This window comes from Prionailurus viverrinus, chromosome B4, assembly GCF_022837055.1.
Source record: "Prionailurus viverrinus isolate Anna chromosome B4, UM_Priviv_1.0, whole genome shotgun sequence".
Classification (NCBI taxonomy): Eukaryota; Metazoa; Chordata; class Mammalia; order Carnivora; family Felidae; genus Prionailurus; species Prionailurus viverrinus.
The window spans coordinates 51600846-51620134 of NC_062567.1; the positions used below are offsets into that span (position 1 = coordinate 51600846).

Consider the following 19289-nt stretch of genomic DNA (forward strand, 5'->3'; position numbering starts at 1 on the left):
ACTAATTTGGATGTAAACTTTAAAAAAATAAAAAATTAAAAAAAAATTCTTAAAAAAGAAAAGTAAAAAAAAATTATAAAATAAATTAAAAAACATTAATTTTTTTTAAAAGAAAGAAAGATGACTTTGGGAAATTATTGAGCCAGTTCATCTGCAGGGACTCCCTTGAGTCAGGTTAAAGCAGGTGGGCCTTCTATCAGTTTTACTACTTCAGGACCCTTCCCCAATCCCATGGGAATAGTTTTTCTTTGAATGAGCAGCACTGTTCTTACTGTTGGGCCTGGGAGAAGGGAAGAATAGCCTCCTTCCCTGAGTAAGATTCCACTGTGATGGAACAGACAGGACAGTCAGCAGAACTCAAGCATAGTCACAAAAAGGCAAAACCAAAAGTGCCTGGGCACAGTTCTAGATGATAGATATAGAGATGAAGAGATGATAGAGACAGAGATAGAGATAGAGATGATAGAGATAGAGACAGAGATAGAGATAGAGATAGAGATAGAGATAGAGATAGTTCTGAATGGAGAGAAATGATGATTATTAAGGAAGTCTTCTAAAACTGAAGATAGTTTCAAAGGGTTAGCACAGTGCTAGCCTGAAAGGAAGGAGCATTTTCTGTATCAAAGAACAGTGTAAGGATCAAGTCAATTGAACATGAATTTATTAAAAGCTGTTTATATGCCTGGACCCCAGTTGGATGTTCTGAGGGAATGAACAAGATAACACTCCTTACCTAAGACATAAATCACCAACAAAATGAAGAAAATAAAGACACCCAGATAACTGTGGTATTTCTTTTATTTCAGCTTTATTGAGGTATAATTGACATATAAAATTATAAGATATCTAAGTATACATTGCGGTGATTTGATAAACATATACATTTTGAAATGATTCACCATGATTTCTCCACTATGAAGGTATTAAGGATGAAATACTAACCTACATCTTGATTAAATAAAGGTAAATGTCCAAAGGGCGACTTTATTTCCAACACTTCATCATACATGTGAGGGGCTTCAGCTGGAGCTTTGTTTTTCAGTGTGTGGTCCCTATATTAGAAGCATCAGCATCACTTGGGAAATTGTTAGAAGTAAAAGTTCTAAGCCCCACTGGATCTACTGAATTGTAAACCCTAGGAGTGAGGGCCAGCAATGTCTGTTTTCACAAGCCCTCCAGGTGAGGTGACACCTGCTGAAGTTTGAGCACCCCTGAACAGAGTACTATTCCTGGCTTCTCTCCCCTCCCCTCGCCCACACTTCGACTTTGTTTAGTGGGTTGAAAAGACAGCAACTGAGAATAACCAGCTTAGACCATAACATGATCCAGTCTGTGTTGTTGTTGGTGGTGGTGGTGATGGTGGTGGTGGTGGTGGTGGTGTGTGTGTGTGTTTTATCCAGAAACAACATGCCCACAGGACACTTTCATTCCAAGCTGTTCATACATGAGAAAATCTAATAAATGCAGGCTCTCTCCTATGGTGTAGGGTGGGGGTGCTCAGCACTATTTGTGATGAGGAGTAAGTCTAGCTTATTTAGGGATGCAGTATTAGCAAACCAATTAGGCTGCAGATCTAAAGCTGAAGGTTTAATTATCTGTCTCTATCAATAGGTTCCAAACATAAGAGGGAGAGATGGGGTATGCTTTATTAGACCTCTACAGCTCTAAGAATGGGTTGTAGTGAAAAGTGGGCAGAATGTTGGTTCAAATCACATGCAGTAGAGACTTAGTTCAGAGAATGAGAGGACACAAGAACCAGAGGAAATCTTAGAATTATTTAAGTAAATGAAACTTTAGAAATGATCAGTTCTGATCTCTCATGTTACAGATAAATAAGCAGAGTGTTGAGGGAACTGGGAGGCTTGCTCAAGGTCACATGGCTACTTAGTGGTGGAAATAAGACCAGAACCCAGGACACTTGGTTCTCAGCTCTGTGTTTCTGAGCAGGTGGACAAAAGCTGACAATTGTAGAGAAACTTTCAAGTCCAAGAATGCAGATATCGCCAAGTAGAAGAACCAGCCCCAGGGATTTTCAGTATGGGTAGTAGGTTTAAAGCCAAAGTGCTTTCTGGTCAGAGGAAAGCCCTGGCTCCAATCCACCTGTGCATGTTCTATTGCCCCCCTCTTACAGCCAAGGCTCAGGCTACACTACATGCTCAGTGTGCTCTGAACACTGCTTCCTTTTCCCATGCTTTTCCTAGAGTTGTTCTCTCTTCCTACAATCTCTCCCTGCTTCCCATGTGTGGCATAAATCCTATGTGTCCCTGGGGAGAGCCAATTCAAATGCCATTCCTCTACAAAGTCTACTCTGATTTCACGGATCAATCCTCACTACTGTGTCATCCACGAGTGATCATCCTCCACTCTGAATTCCCAGGACATTTTATTTGCATATTACTTAGGACAACACTTTCTACCTTATGCTACAGTTAGGCTTTACCCTTTGTATTAGAATTTAAGCTCCTTAAGGGCAGGGTCCGTATTTCATCTCTTTCTGGCCTCTTGTCTCCCCTTTATTATTTTTTGAAGTATTAACTAACATGCAGTGTCATTCTATTATTCTAGGGTGTACTATATAATATTTCTATGATTCTACACATTTCTCTGCACATGAAGATGAGTGTGCTCTTAGTTCCTTTATTTATTTCACCCATCCTCCCACCCACCTCCCCTCTGTCAACCACTAGTCTGTTCCTTGTATTTAAGAGTCTGGGGGAGGTTGCTTTTTTGTCTCTTTTTGTTTGTTTGTTCATTTGTTTTATGTTTTAAGACATAAGTTCAACATATGAATGAAATCATATGGTATTTGTCTTTATCAGGCTGACTTATTTCACTTAGCATAATACCCTATAGGTCCATCCATGTTGTTACAAATGACAAGATTTCATTTTTATGGCTGAATAATATTCCATTTGTGTGTGTGTGTGTGTGTGTGTGTGTGTGTGTGTGTGTGCATCACATCTTTTTTATCTATTCATCAATTGATGGACATTGTGTTGTTTCCATATCCTGGCTATTGTCAAGTAACACTGCAATAAACATAGGTGTACATATGTTTTCAAATTCATGTAACTAAAAAGCTTTTGCAAAACAAAGGAAACCATCAAAAAATGAAAAGACAACCTACAAAATGACAGAAGATATTTCCAAATGATATAGGTAATAAGGGGTTAATATATTAAATACATAACGAACTTACACAACTCTACACCAAAACACAAATAATCCATTTTAAAAATGGAGGTCAAGAGGGGTGCCTGGGTGGCTCAGTCGTTTAACCTTCTGACTTTGGCTTAGGTCATGATCTCATAGTTTGCGAGTTTGAGCCCCATGTCGGGCTCTGTGCTGACAGCTTGGAGCCTGGAACTTTCTTCAGATTCTGTGTCTCCCTCTATTTCTGCACCTCCCCTGCTCGCTCGCTCACTCTCTCTCTTTCAAAAAAAATAAACATTAAAAATTAAAAACAGAAGTCAAAGCACACATGAAAACATGCTCAGCATCACTCATCATCAGGGAAATGTAAATTAGAACTACAATGAGATATCACATTACACCTGCCCCATGGCTAAAATTGAAAAGACAAAATAACAAGTATTGGTGAAGATGTAGAAAAAAAGGAACTGTCATGCACTCTTGTTGGGAATGTAAATTGGTGCAGCCACTATGGAAAACAGTATGGGAGTTCCTCAAAAATTAGAAAATGGAACTGCCAAATGATCCAGTATTTCCTCCACTGGATATTACCACAAAGAAAGCAAAATAATTTTTAGTTTATTTTAATAATCGTTTTTTTAAATCCAGTATAGAGCTACAGAGACAAATAAAAAGTACACAATTAAAAAAAAAGGAGAAAGAGCAAAGACACACCCTTCACTTCACGATAACTACAAGCTCTATTAGTGTTCCCCCACATCAACATCCCATGGCAAACCTAGATTTCCATGTGCTAAGAGTACCCTACATAACTGTGCAGGGGACAAGACTGCATTTCAGTGTGATGACGTTAAATCAAATATGTACTGGAACTGTTGAGTTCAAGGTTTATAGTTTTGGAACTAACTTAAGTGGGGTTAGCGACCAGGCTGCCCTGGAGCCCATAGCCAAAGTAGATGGCAAAACCAATCAACATCCAGATACCAAATAAGATCCAGGCGTCAGCTGTCACCTGCATCATAAGGAAAACATTCATGAAGATGCTCAGTAGTGGGAGGAGAGGCAGAGCAGGGACCTTAAAGGGAAGAGGACTGGGGCTCTGTGGCTGTCTCCAGATGACCCCAGTGATCCCAGTGATGAGCACCAGGAGCAGCACAACCACTGAAATCCACACTGGGTCTCCAGAAAGCAGAACTGGCCACTGGGCCAGCACCAGGCAAAGAAGAGTGAGCAGCAGAGCAAGCAGTGAGGAGCAAACACGGACAATCCGGCCAGAGAATGGAGTTGGGGAGTAGCTGCCTGGAAAAAGTAGTCCTTGTAGAGTCAGCCTGTCTGCTGCAGGCCCATTCTCCTCCTGCATCTCTGCTTCATTTCCCCCATTCCTCCTCTCAGGCTGATAACTGATGATGAGAACACAAAGAGCCACCAGGGAGTAAGCTATCAGGAAAGTAAGTGACCAGAGGTCCACAAGATCAGTGAGTCTAAAGAAGAAGGCCATGATTGGTGCAATAATGCTCAAGATCACAGTGGCCATGATGGGGGTGTATTTGCCTGTTTGGATCCTGGCAAGGACAGGGAACAGGAGGTGATCCTCTGACATCCTGTATATCACCTGACGTATGGGGACCATAAAGCCTAAGATACTGACAGGAAAACCACAGATAAATCCAAAAGCTACAACATAGCAGGCAGGGGCCCATCCAATATTAAGAAAGGCCTCAGGCAAGGTGCTGCCACGTTGAAGCTTGTAGTAAGGCACCATGAGTGTAAGTGCTGCAGAAACACCAAAATACATCAAAAAGCAGATGAACAGTGAAATCATAATGCCCGTGGGTATGGAACTCCAGGGATTCTTGGCTTTGTCAACCCTGGTAACAATACTGCTGAAACCTATAAATGCATAGAAACAGGTAGCTGCTCCACGGAGAATCCCCTCAAAGCCGAAAGGCACAAATCCTCCAGAGCCCAGAGGGCCCAAGCTTGAGGTGTCATTGAGTCCAGCCTTTACGTAGTCCTCTTCTGTGAGCTTCCAGTTGTGCAGGTCCCCCTTAATGAAGCCAGCGATGATGACAAAAGTAAGAACCAAAAGGCTCACCAATGTGAGCACTTTGTTAACCAGGAAAATCTCATCCACCCACAGAGTCAGCAATCCAATGAGCAACAACACAAAGCCCACAACAAAGAAGTCTAGGTATTCTGAAAAGACCTGGGGAACATATGGTGCAATGCTCTCATGCAGTTTCTGAAAGATCTGGATCCCAATCAGGCTAGCAAAAGCTAAGATCCAGGCTCGGACCACACTGGCTATACCACCAACACAGGAAAGGATGAGGTTCCAGCCAGTGACGAAGGCCCAGAATTCACCTATAGTGACATAGGTGTAGAGATATGCAGAGCCAGAATGGGGAATACGGGCACTAATTTCTGCATAGCACAGCCCAGCCAACACAGTAGATAGGCCAGCCACCAAGAAGCAGATCACAATGGATGGTCCTGCTTGATTGCTGATCACCTCACCAGCTAAGACATACACACCTACACCTACTGTGCGGCCCACACCCAGGGCCACTAAATCCAGAGTGCTCAGGCTTCTGGATGGGTCATCCTCAGCCACCGGTTGTTCCAGCTTACGTCTGCATACCAGCTTTTGACCAAATCTGCGAAGTGCTTGATGCAGCATTTTAGCTGCAACTGAAGAGGATTCCAGGGTCAGAGAGCTGCAACAAGGCCAGGGAACTGAGAGTGTTCAGATGGGGTTTGGAGAACTGAATTAACCCAAGTTGATTTGGGGCTGCCAAGTTCCAAGTCTCAGGCTTCAAATCTGCTGCATCATCTTTCATCTGGTATATCCTATCCCTTCATAATATCTAAATAAACAATAAATACTTCTTGAACAATGATGCTCAACCAACCAATGCAGCTCAGATATCTCATGTCACCTGTTACAAAACAAATATCACAGAAACAGATATCAAAAGACATCATAGACAAATCAACCCTGCTTTCCCTGCAGAAAATGTGTCAAATACCTCACAGTATTGTCCTGTTTTATACATCACATGACATTATCCCATTTAGGTTCATCTAACTCATGTAGCTGACTAATTAAGCTGCAATACACAAGAGAGCATGAATTTATTGTGCAATAATTCACATGTGGGTTGTTTCTGTGGTGTGTATGATGAGCATGAGCTATGACACATTAATTCATTGACTAGACAGCCTCGTTGCAATTGCAGAACCATTTTTAAAAAATATCATCTGAGTTTAAAACACAAATATTGGTCCCTGGCCTTAAAACATTTATCCCCAAAATCAATTATCCAAGGACAAATGTTACTTTGCCCCCCTTTCTCCACATTCTGCATCATCCATTTAGCTGTACTGATGGCAAAGAATATACAGTCCAACCCTTTGCTTTACCTACCTTGGCCCACAGGGTCACTGTGAGAAGAGAGAAAGAGGGAGAAAGCGGCAGGGCCTTCATAACTACCTGCAAAAAGGAGAGTGACAGGCTGTGTAAGGAAACACTGAAGAAACAGGTGCAGCAGTCATTCAAAGGTCCATTACTAAGAAAGTTGAAGAGTTTGAAAGGTCATTTTAGGAATTCTGACATTGAATAAACCTCACCCAAACAATCAGACAAAATTTGCTGCAATATTTATGTCTACAGTTATGAAAGTGTGCTGGATAGGGAGAAAAAAGTTAGGTCACCTACATCACAGTAGCTCCCAGCCAAAATAATTTCTTCTGTCTCCTCCCTATCTGGATCCTGGAGAGAAGGTGAGTTCACTTATGCTGACAGTCTCCTTGCTGACCACACTGTGCTCTGTAAACACCCTGGGCCATCTGTGATGTCAGCTGCCAGGAGCCTGGAGAATTTGCCCTGCTCTGTGAGCTTTTGTTGAAACACTTACTTGTAACTGCCTACTAATGTTTCAAAAGGAGTTATTTTTAACTGGATCAAACAGTGGTCTGAAGAGGCCAAATATATTTTCCCAATGAAGAAACCTGGATGTGGTTCCTTTTTACCCCTACATCCCTGCTCCTATTCAAATGGTCTCTACCTCAAGAGGAGCAAAACTTTAGATGAACAATTAATTCACAGAAATTCCCCAGAAATGAGTAAGGGAGAACAAAGAAAACAAAGCCATTAACTCCCCTCTCTCCTTCCTACTCAAGCTTTGAATTTAAGAGAATTTTAGGAAATGTTCGTAAAGCTTTCAAAAGAATGAAAGGTCAATTCAATTTTTTTTAAGTTCATTTATTTTTAATATTTTTGAGAGAGAGAAGGAGAGCAGGGGAGGGACAGAGAGGGAGAGGGAGGGAATCTCAACCAGGCCCTATGCTGTCAGCTCAGAGTCCAATGCAGGGCTCCATCCCACAAACCAGGAGACTATGAACTGAGCCAAAATTAAGAGTCAGAGTCTTCACTGACTGAAGCACCCAAGTGCCCCTCACCAATTCCATTTTATGATTTACTCTCAGCATGGGAGAAAAATAAGGAGTATCAATTCTTAACTCATGGACACTACACTATGAATGTGATTGACGTGTCTCCCACCCATCCCCAGGCTTCACACCCTTCAGTGGTTCCTGCTGTCCTTCCTTCATGGTCCTTCCTTCCTTCATCATCTGACCTGTGCTGGTTCCTCCAGCTTCACCCCCTGCCTAGTTCCTGCTCCAGCTGAGAAATTCCACACTCACCCTATTACCTGTCTGTAATATCCTCTTGTCCCTTCACTTAGCTAATCCCCACTTCTCTTTCAGTTCCCAGCTCAGAAGTTGCTTCCCCAGGAAGCCTCCCCTGATCCTTATGCTTCCATTCCTGTGACCTCTCATAGAATCTGAATTTTCCTCTGTGCCATTTATCCTAATGTATCCAAATTCCAAGTCAGCTGCCTGCCTCTTCCATTAGACTGTGAGTCAGGTGCTCAATAAATATCTGTTGAACAAATGTGTAAACTGAGAAAAGAAACCTGAAAGAACACAAAATCAAAAATTCCTATCTCTTGACTTTGAGATAACTACTTTGTAGCCAAGCAGCCTTTATAAAATGGCTCAGATAAAGATATAAATGGTATTATCTTACTTGTAGAAGGAAAGCAAAATGAAATATAATGTGAAAACCAACTTTGATATAACCTTCACCACACATCATTCATGGAAGGTATAAGCCACACATAGGTGATAACCATTATTTGCCAGAAGACTTGTTTTAAAAATACCAGGCTGCCTTGGGTTATAGGCAGCCAACACCCACACCCTGTTATAAAATTCCTATTTTTTTGAAGGCATCATTTTCAGGACCTAAATCTAGGAGAGATGTCCTAAGGCAGAGGTTCTCACTTCAGGGGACAGAGGGAGGCATAATGGAGACACCTAAAGACATTTTCAAACTTTATATCCTCTCCCTCTGAAGATTCTTGTCCAGTAGTTCCCATGATTGCTCTAAACCACCCAACTGACAAGAAATGGTCCTCAATTTTAAAGGGAAGAGATTTTTTTTATGTTAATACTAAAAGGTACGTGTTAAATCTATGTAAAGTAATATTAATATGTATTCAATATACATTATTGAGAGAAAAAAAGAAGTTGCAAAATTATATGTACAGTACAACTCTATGTAATATTACATAATTTCCATGAAATCTATCTCTATAAGTATATAGTTATAGATGTATATTCAAAAGCATGGGCAAATGGTCTCTAAAGAGGTATGCCACACACTGGGATATCTGGTGATAGGAAAGGATTGAAGTTTTGTTGTTGTTGTTGTTGTTGTTGTTGTTGTTTAATGACAAAGATTTCTTGGGGCTCCTGGGTGGCTCAGTTGGTTGAGCGTCTGACTTTGGCTCAGGTCATGATCTCACTGCTTGTGAGTTCTCTCTCTCTCTCTCTCAAAAATAAATAAACATAAAAAAAATTTAATGACAAAGATATCTAATTTATTTAACATAAAATGTTATTTACAAGTGATCTGTTCATTCTGGCATAGCAAGATATAGCATGATACATTTATCACACAATAATAAATTTACTTTTGTATTAATAATTGACATTTTGAAAGGCAGTTAAGAAAAGAAGCCCAAAACTTCCTGCTGAGTCATGACGACTGAGTTTGTCATGCTTGCCATGCAGGTCAGAGTAAAATCTTTCTTTCTTTCTTTCTCTCTCTTTCTCTCTCTCTCTTTCTTTTTTTTTTTAATTTTTTTTTCAACGTTTATTTATTTTTGGGACAGAGAGAGACAGAGCATGAACGGGGGAGGGGCAGAGAGAGAGGGAGACACAGAATTGGAAACAGGCTCCAGGCTCCGAGCCATCAGCCCAGAGCCTGACGCGGGGCTCGAACTCACGGACCGCGAGATTGTGACCTGGCTGAAGTCAGACGCTTAACCGACTGCGCCACCCAGGCGCCCCTCTCTCTCTCTTACTTAATTCAAGTCAGTTAGCATAAAGTGTAGTCTTGTCTTCAGGAGTATAACCTAGTGATTCATTTCTTACACATAACACCAGGTGTTCATCCATAAAAGTGCCCTCCTTAATGTTCATCATCCATTTACCCCATCCCACACCCACTACTCTTCCAGCAACCTTCAGTTTATTCTCAGTATTTAAGAATCTCTTATGATTTGCCTCCCTTTCTGTTTTTTCTTTTTAATTTTTCCTTCCCTTATGTTCATATGTAGACTTTCTCAGATTCCATATATGAGTGAAACCATATAATATCTTTCTCTAACTTATTTTGCTCACTATAATTCCCTCTAGTTCCATCCATATTGTTGCAAGTGACAAGATTTCATTCTTTTTCATCACTGAGTAGTATTCCCGTGTGTGTGTGTGTGTGTGTGTGTGTGTGTGTGTGTGTGTGTGTATCACATTGTCTTTATCCATTCATCAGCCAATGAACATTAGGGCTCTTTCCATACTTGGGCTATTGCCGATAGTGCTGCTGTAAACATTGAGGTGCATATGCCCCATAAAATGAGCATTTTTGTATCCTTTCAATATATTCATAGTAGTGCAATTGATGAGTTGTAGGGTAGTTCTATTTTTAATTTTTTGAGAAAACTCCATACTGTTTTCCAGAGTGGCTGCACCAGTTTTCATTCCCAACAGCAGTGCAAAAGTGTTCCCCTTTCTGCACATCCTCATTTCTTGAGTTGTTAATTTTAGCCATTCTGACAGGTGTGAGGTGATATCTCATTGTGGTTTTGATTTGTATTTCCCTGATGATGAGTGATGTTGAGCATCTTTTCATGTGTCTATTAGCCATCTGGATGTCTCCTTTGAAAAAGTGTCTATTCATATCTTCCTCCCATTTCTTCACTGGATTATTTGTTTTTTGGTGTTGAATTTGGTAAGTTCTTTATAGATTTTGGATAGTAACCCTTTATACAATATGTCATTTGTAAATATCTCCTCTCGATTCTGTTGGCTGCCTTTTAGTTTTGTTGATTGTTTCCTTTCATATGCAGAAGATTTTTATTTTGATGAGGTCCCAATAGTTTATTTTTGCTTTTATTTGCCTTGCCTTTGGAGACATGTCAAGTAAGAAGTTGCTGCTGCCTAGGTCAATGAGGTTGTTGCCAGTTTTTTTTTCCATAGGATTATGATGGTTTTTCATCTTATATATAGGTCTTTCATTTGTTCTGAATATAGTTTTGTGTATGGCATAAGAAAGTGTCTAGTTTCATTCTTCTGCATTTCACTGTCCAGTTCTCTCAGTACCATTTGCTGAAAAGACTGTCTTTTTTCCACTGGATACTCTTTTCCTGCTTTTTTTGAAGATTTGTTGGCCATATATCTGTGGGTACATTTCTGGGTTCTCTATTCTATTCCGTTGATCTATGTATCTGCTTTTGTGCCAATGCCATACTGTCTTAATTATTACAGCTTTGTAATACAGCTTTATGTCCAGAATTGTGATACCTCCAACTTTGGCTTTCTTTTTCAGCATTACTTTGGCTGTTTGGGGTCTTTTCTGGTTCCATACCAATTTTAGGATTGTTTGTTCTAGCTCTGTGAAGAGTACTGGTGTTAGTTTGATAGGAATTCCAATGAATATGTAGATTGCTTTGGGTAGTATAGACATTTTACCGATATTTTTTTCCAATCCATGAGCGTGGAATAATTTTTCATTTCTTTGTGTCTTCTTCAATTTCTTTCATAATCTTTCTATAGTTTTCAGCATATAGATCTATTTCCTGTTTAGTTAGGTTTATTCCTAGGTATTTCATAATTTTTGGTGCAATTGCAAAAGGGATTGATTCCTTCATATCTCTTTCTGTTGCTTCATCATTGGTATATAGAAATGTGTCCAATTTCTATACATTGTTTTTATATCCTGAAACTTTGCTGAATTCATGTATCAGCTCTAGTGGGTTGTTTTGTTTTGTTTTTTTGTTTTTTTTTGTGTAGCCTTTAGGGTTTCTATGTAGGGCATCATGTCATCTGTGAGGAGTGAAAGTTTGATTTCTGCCTTTCTAATTCAGATGACTTTTATCTTTTTTTGTTGTCTTATTGCTGAGGCTAGGACTTCCAATACTATGTTGAATAACAGTGGTGAGAGCAGACATCCTTGTCATGTTCCTGATCTTAGGGGGAAAGCTCTCAGTTTCCCCCAATGAGGATGATATTAGCTGTGGGCCTTTCATATATGACTTTTATGATGCTATGGCATATTCCTTTTATCCCTATTTTCTCCAGGGTTTTTATCAAGAAAGGATGCTGTGTTTTCTCAAATACTTTTTTTTGCATCCATAGTAATGATCATATGGTTCTTATCCTTTCTTTTATTAATGTGGTGTATCATACTGATTGATTTGTGAGTACTAAACCAGCCCTACAGCCCAGAATGAATCCTACATGATCATGGTAAATAAAAATTGTAAAAATTTATGCTCCTAACTTAAGCACACCCAAATATATAAATCAATTAATCACAAACATAAGCAAAATTATTGATAATTATACCATAGTTGTGGGATATCTTAATACTCCACTTACATCAATGGACAGATCATCTAAGCAGAAAATCAATAAGGAAACAGCTCTGAATGACACTTTGGACAGATGGACATAACAGATATATCAGAATATTTCACCATAAAGCAGCAGAATATGCATTCTTCTCGAGTGCGCATAGAACATTCTCCAAAATAGATCACATATTGGGTCACAAAACTGCCCTCAACAAATACAAAAAGATCAAGATCATACAGTGCATATTTTCAGATCACAATGCTATGAAACTTGAAATCAACCACAAGAAAAAATTTGGAAAGACCTCAAATACTTAGGAGGTTAAAAAACATCCCACTAAAGAATGAATGGGTTAACCAGGATATTAAAGAATAAATTTAAAAATACTGTACATGGAAGCAAATGAAAATGAAAACATGACAATACAAACCCTTTGGGATTTATAAAAAGTAGTCATAAGAGAAAATACATTGAAATTCAGGCCTATCTCAAGAAGGAAGAAAGTTCCCAAATATACGTAACTTTATACCTAACTTAATACCTAAAATATATCTAACTTTATACCTAAAGGAACTAGAAAAGGGACAGGAAATAAATCCCAAAGCCAGCAGAAGAAGGTAAATAATAAAGATTAGAGCAGAAATAAATGATATAGAATCAAACAAAAAGAAACAAACAAAAAAGAGAACTGATCAATGAAACTAAGAGCTGGTGTTTTGAAAGAATAAACAAAATAGATAACCCCCTAACTAGACTTCTCAAAAAGAAGAGAGGACCCAAATAGATAAAATCATGACAAAGGAGGAAAGACCACAAACACACCACAGAAACACAATTATAAGAGAATACTATAAAAAATTATATGCCAACAAGCTGAATAACCTGGAAGAAATGGACAAATTTCTAGACACTCACACACTACCAAAATTCAAACGGGGAAACATAGAAAATTTGAATAGGCCCATATCCAGCAAAGAAATTGAACTCATTATCAAAACTCTCCCAAAAAGTAAGAGTCCTGGGCCAGATGGCTTCTCAGGGCAATTCTATTAGACATTTAAAGCAGAATTAATAACTATTCTTCTCAAACTCTTCCAAAAAATAGAAATGGTAGGAAAACTTCTGGACTCATTCTCTGAAGCCAGCATTACCTTGACTTCAAAACCAAAGACCCCACTAAAGAGGAGAATTACAAGCCAATATTTCTGATGAAACTGGATGCAGAAATTGTCATCAAGACACTAGCAAATCGAGTTCAACAGTACATTAAAGGGAAGAAAGAGACTCTGAATTCTTTGATCACAGGAAGGCAACGCAGTTTAGGAGTTAGGAGCAAAGGCTCTGCAAGTAGAGTGTTCAGATTCAAATCGCACGTCAACCTCACACTGGGTGACTCTGGACAAATTAGTTCACCTCTCAGGGATTAAGTTTCCACAACTTAATCAAAAGCCTCAGTCAAAAGAGAGTAAAAGTAAATATTTCATAAGGTTTATGTGTGGAGTAAGTGAAATGATGCCTGTAAAGTACTTAGTTCTGTGCCTAACATACAATATGTACTTAATATAATCCACCTAATGTTTAATATTGAAATCTAATCCAAAGTACCAAAAATCTGATAATTAATTGGTCTTTATAAATGTCTAGTATCAAAATCACCCACTAAAACTCAACCCTGTCATCTAGCCCTCATGAGAAAATGAAAGAGTTTTATTCCATATATTTCTCCTTGAAACTCTAAGGGCTCTAATTAGATACCTTTATACATGCTGGTGCTAAACACTTGGTCCTAGACTGGCTGAGTTAAACCATGATTGAAAAATTCAAGGCTCAAATACAGTAACAACAACAACTTTGCCTACAGATGCCTCATCTTATTTCAGGGGCAGTGGTGGGGACATTAGAGGTAAGAGAAATGAACATTATGTCAGAAATTTTGGATTCCAGACATGGCTCTTCTGTTTGATAACATAAACTAGGGTGATTTTTTAATCTCTCTAAGTGTCAGTTTCCTTATCCACAAGGAAGCTTACCTGACTTCCCTTATTGGATCCACATGAAAATTCTGTAAGAAGATATAAACTATCTGACACTGCTGGTGGGAGTGCCACCATCCTGAAGCACAGTCTTAGTGGAATTATAAATGCACACACCCTCCTACTTCTCCCAGGTAAACACCCCAAGGAAGGTCTCTCCTGAGTCCATAAGGAGACTTATATGAGTGAGTTCATTACAAGACTGTGTGGAAGCAAAATGTTGGAAGCTTTGCCAGCATCTGTTACTAGAGGAATGTATAAGTAATATGTGCTGTATATGCATAATGAAATACTACACAGCAGTCAGGAATAATACTGTATACATTTATAGAGCGTTACTTGGGTAGATTTCAGAAACAATGTTAGGTAGCAACAGTAAAAGCACGATGAGGTGTATAGCACAATGTTATTTATGTACATTTAAAAACAAGCAAAAAAATTCTGTACATTTTTCAAGAATACACATGTATCTGTTAAAAACATCACATCGTTGTTCTGCTTAAAACCTTCCACTACTTTCCCTTTTTATTCATAGTATAAGCCAAAGTCTGCACTTACAATGGCCCCAAAATCCGACAGTATTTGTAACTGACCCAGCCACCTTTCAGCCTTCTGTTTCTCTCTGCTCCCACTCATTGTTCTCTAGCCACTGGTCTCCTAAACATTCTGGCCTCCTAACATACCAGATAAAAACCTTTGTACTTGCTGTCTCTATAACTGCACCACTTCTAGCTCACATATCCACATGGTTGATTCATTAACTGCATTTGGTGAAATAGCACATTTGTAGCACATCCTTCCTTAAGCAACCCATAAAAAAATACAGTCTCCCACTAACCACCCACAAGGTACCTTATCACCCCGCCCCTTTTTTTCCCCATGGTACTTATCACTACTTAAGGTACTACATGTTATATATTTGTTCATGATTTTTCTCATTCAAAAATAATGCAAGCTCCATGAAAACAGGATTTTTTTATTGTTTTGCTCCTGACTGTATTCCCTGCATCTACAATTGTGCCTGACACAGAGTCAACACTGTGAATTTGTTTGAGTGGATGAATGTATCTAAATACACATATAGATGATAGATTGGAAGAGCATTTATACATACGCTCAAGAAATTGTCCCCCCCCCTTGAGGAGGGGATACGAGAATATATCATAATGAAAGGGAGAAATAAAATCCATTGATACAAGGCCTGACAGGAAGCGATGGTGCTAATAATCCATGATTAAGGCAAGGTTGACTACACTCTGTGCATTTCAGGTTCAATAAAGGAATTTCATGAGATGATGATGTGAGAGGATGAGGTTCAGAGCCTGAGAAATGTCAGGCACTAAACAGATTTAAACGGAAGGAAACTGGAATCCTATAATCTCCAGGACATGGAGAATACAAGGAAGGAGGGTGCTAGAGGAGGGTGGAGAACAACTGAAGATCAGGCATACCTCCTACCAGTTACTCTGAACTCATCTCCCTTTTCCTAATTCCTCTTTCTCCTTTAGTCCTTTAACTGTCTCTGAAGGCTCCTTAATGGACACTAAGAATGCTTGTACCACTTTTCTCTCTCTGGGGAACCGTCTCCAGCCACCTACCTCTTAACAAAGGCACAACTGTAGTTCCTCACATTTGTTGAATCACAGACCTCGCTGACACTGATCACCTCAAAGAAATGTCCTCCACTCTACTGAATTCCATCCATGGACCCTAAGTAGGAATCGCAGAAGAAGACCATCTGAATGGCAGGGTGGGAAGGGGTAATGCTTTTGACAACTCCTGCTTCCCTCAACTGTGTTGTGCAGGGTGGTCCTTGCGCTCTTCCCATTTTTACTGAAGATGAGAGAAAGTGGGCTACAAAGTATGAAGATACCAGAGAAGAAACTCAAAGAACAAAACACCTGGGGACTAAATAATTATAGTTTGTACTCAAACAGAAGCAGTACGAACAAACAAATGAACAAATAAACATACAGAAGAGAAAGTAAACCCATGATTGGGAATTCTGAGAGAATCTACCACAAATCCAGCTGATAACAGTGCAGAAACATCGCCCTTATACACCATATTCAGAAATGCCCTTTGTCAATGCAATAATCTGTGATTTTTCCAATAGTTTATATTCAGTCCAGACTCTCTGACCCAGCTGTCACACCCCCACCCTAATTCTCCCTCTACTCTCAGGCCCATCACCTTCTTCCTGAGTTCCACACATCCTGACTTGCCTTTCCTGGAATGAGCCTTGGGCCTGGGTAAATCACCTGCTCTGTCAGGCATGCTTCATGTGTAAAGGAAGATGGGGGTGGGTAGCAGACATTATCTAAAATGGGAGCCCAGTGGCAGGAAGATGGCTGCAATTTCCCTAACAACCTAAATACTTCCAGGATTGGACTTCCCAAACCTCAGTCATCATACAGGGCTTCCAGATGCTGCCTGCACAAACATTTAGGAAACACCTGTCACAAAAGACTGCCCCAAATGCTACAAAGGCAGGTAGGAAGGCAGATGGCACCAGTTTAACAAGGATGGTTTAACAAAACATCTTTTTAAGCTTCCTAATTCATATGGCTATTTGCTCCCCAGACTGGGCTGCCAATTGGGAGCAGACTGTGAATGTTTGCCATGGAATGAAAATATCCTTTTCATCCTTAATCCAAAGAACCAGTGCCAGAAAAATGTCAGCTTGCCAGTCACTCCAAAATATGACTAACCCCATCTCAGAGCTAAAATGTCAGGGTGATGCTGGGAAAATGGACATCACCTATGTTAGATTGATCATTCTTGCTTGGTTCTTGTTGACAACCAGACATCTGACCTAGTAGAATATATAAAATGGGCATTAGCATTCTCTATCGTGAGCCATATCTGTGACCAGCACTGAGTTCACAGCACCTAGAGCATTGTTAGTATTTATTAATCATCCATGGAAATAAAGACCAATGGGCTTCAGGCATCAGTTCAGACCTCTTTGTCTATTTTTGAAGCTCATTATTTTTTAAAGTTATCAATGAATATGGATGTGAGCTAAGAAATAATGGGTATTCTGAACATGCTATTAGTCAACAGAAGACCAACAGAAAAGAGAAAGGATTGCCTTTCCATTTTATATTCAAAAGGAAGAAAACCACAAATACATCCAGAAACAAAGGAATTCACAAAGTAGTCTCTAAGGATCCTGACTTTATTCATGGAAACTGCATAAAAATCTGGAATAAATCTAATTCCAAATGAACTCATTGGTTTCAGATATTTGGGGATCAGCAACCTAGCCCTCAATTCAATTCAGCTGACATGAAGTCACTTAGACATTTAGCACCTTGTCCATGCTAGACCTATACCTAGTAGGTTCCTATACTTTACAAATATAGCATATCCAGAGCCAGCCTCCTGCCATACTTACTGGACCACACTGCTGGTCCTTAAAATTGGTAACTCTAAACAATAAGATTAGGTCTAACTCTCGGGTCTAACTCAGATTCACCCAGAAGCCTTCAGAGAGTACTGCACTTGAAGCAGGATAAAGCCCTAAATCAACATTCTACCTGATCACTACAATGCATCAGATAACTGAAGTGTGAATGTTCTATAACCTCCTTCTGGAAAAGGACACTTTCTTTAAGTCTTAAAAAGACACACACACACACACACACACACACACACACACACTTCCAACCAGACCCACAGTTTCCTGCTCTCTATCGAGTCCAATCTTCTAAGATTATATATATATATATATGGCTTACTTTTCACTGTTTTTCTACCACTTACTACTATATTAACCTTTTCTGTGGCTTCTGCTTGAACAGGACAAGCCTTTCCTCACACATGCACATCTTACTGGCATTAACATCAGCCCTCACACAGACCATCCCTTTGCCTAGAACACACTGTTTCCAAACCGTGTTCAACATGACCTTCCTCCTGGAAGCTTCTTTGGTCACACCTACAGATAGAAATCTGACCTCTCGGCCTTGGGCAAGATGGCGGCTTAGGAGGACGCTGGGCTCACCGCTCGTCCTGCTGATCACTTAGATTCCACCTACACCTGCCTAAATAACCCAGAAAACCGCCAGAGGATTAGCAGAACGGAGTCGCCGGAGCCAAACGCAGACGAGAGGCCCACGGAAGAGGGTAGGAAGGGCGGCGAGGCGGTGCGCGCTCCACGGACTGGCGGGAGGGAGCCAGGGCGGAGGGGCGGCTCGCCGGCCAAGCAGAGCCCCTGAGTCTGGCTTGCAAAAGCAGAGGGGCCTGACGGACTGTGTTCCCACAACAAGCGCGACTTAGCGTCTGGGAGGTCATAAGTTAACAGCTCTGCTCGGAAAGCGGGAAGGCTGGAGGACAAAGGGAGGGAGAGCTGCTGAGCCCCCTGACAACAGAGCTCAGTTTGGTGGGGAACAAAGGCGCTCGCCAGCGCCATCTCCCCCGCCCATCCCCCAGCCAAAATCCCAAAGAGAACCAGTTCCTGCCAGGGAACTTGCTCGCTCCTCACAAACACCCAACTCTGTGCTTCTGCGGAGCCAAACCTCCGGCAGTGGATCTGACTCCCTCCCACTGCCACAGGGCCCCTCCTGAAGAGGATCACCTAAGGAGAAGCGATCTAAGCCTGCCCCTCCTGCCCCTGTGCACCTTGCCTACCCACCCCAGCTAATACGCCAGATCCCCAGCATCACAAGCCTGGCAGTGTACAAGTAGCCCAGACGGGCCACACCACCCCACAATAAATCCCACCCCTAGGAGAGGGGAAGAGAAGGCACACACCAGTCTGACTGTGGCCCCAGCGGTGGGCTGGGGGCAGACATCAGGTCGGACTGCGGCCCCGCCCACCAACTCCAGTTATACACCACAGCACAGGGGAAGTGCCCTGCAGGTCCTCACCATGCCAGGGACTACCCAAAATGACCAAGCGGAAGAATTCCCCTCAGAAGAATCTCCAGGAAATAACAACAGCTAATGAGCTGATCAAAAAGGATTTAAATAATATAACAGAAAGTGAATTTAGAATAATAGTCATAAAATTAATCGCTGGGTTGGAAAACAGTATACAGGACAGCAGAGAATCTCTTGCTACAGAGATCAAGGGACTAAGGAACAGTCACGAGGAGCTGAAAAATGCTTTAA

At 40.6% G+C, this 19289-nt stretch overlaps 3 protein-coding genes across 6 annotated transcripts in view; all 3 read right to left on the reverse strand.

Annotated features, from left to right (window-relative positions):
• Positions 1-19289, reverse strand: part of LOC125169830 (cationic amino acid transporter 3-like) — a 373522-nt gene that overhangs the window by 153628 nt on the left and 200605 nt on the right. The window contains exons 2-3 of one of the 2 annotated variants that reach the window (XR_007153808.1): positions 6581-6646; positions 6054-6092 (exon numbers count right to left, since the gene is read on the reverse strand). Coding sequence is in view for 1 of the 2 variants with exons in the window: in XM_047865606.1 (XP_047721562.1) it covers positions 6581-6646 (66 nt within the window). In the remaining variant the exon portion in view is untranslated. Of the gene's footprint in view, positions 1-6053; positions 6093-6580; positions 6647-19289 lie in introns of those variants that run through there. The other variant, XM_047865606.1, reaches the window with a different exon arrangement.
• LOC125169841 (cationic amino acid transporter 3-like) overlaps positions 1-19289 on the reverse strand; it is a 155317-nt gene that overhangs the window by 71864 nt on the left and 64164 nt on the right. The gene's annotated exons all lie outside the window — the stretch shown is intronic.
• LOC125169837 (cationic amino acid transporter 3-like) lies at positions 3585-6002 on the reverse strand. The gene has a single exon (XM_047865616.1). It carries the CDS (start codon positions 5831-5833, stop codon positions 4061-4063), a length of 1773 nt encoding a protein of 590 aa, XP_047721572.1. The 5' UTR covers positions 5834-6002; the 3' UTR covers positions 3585-4060.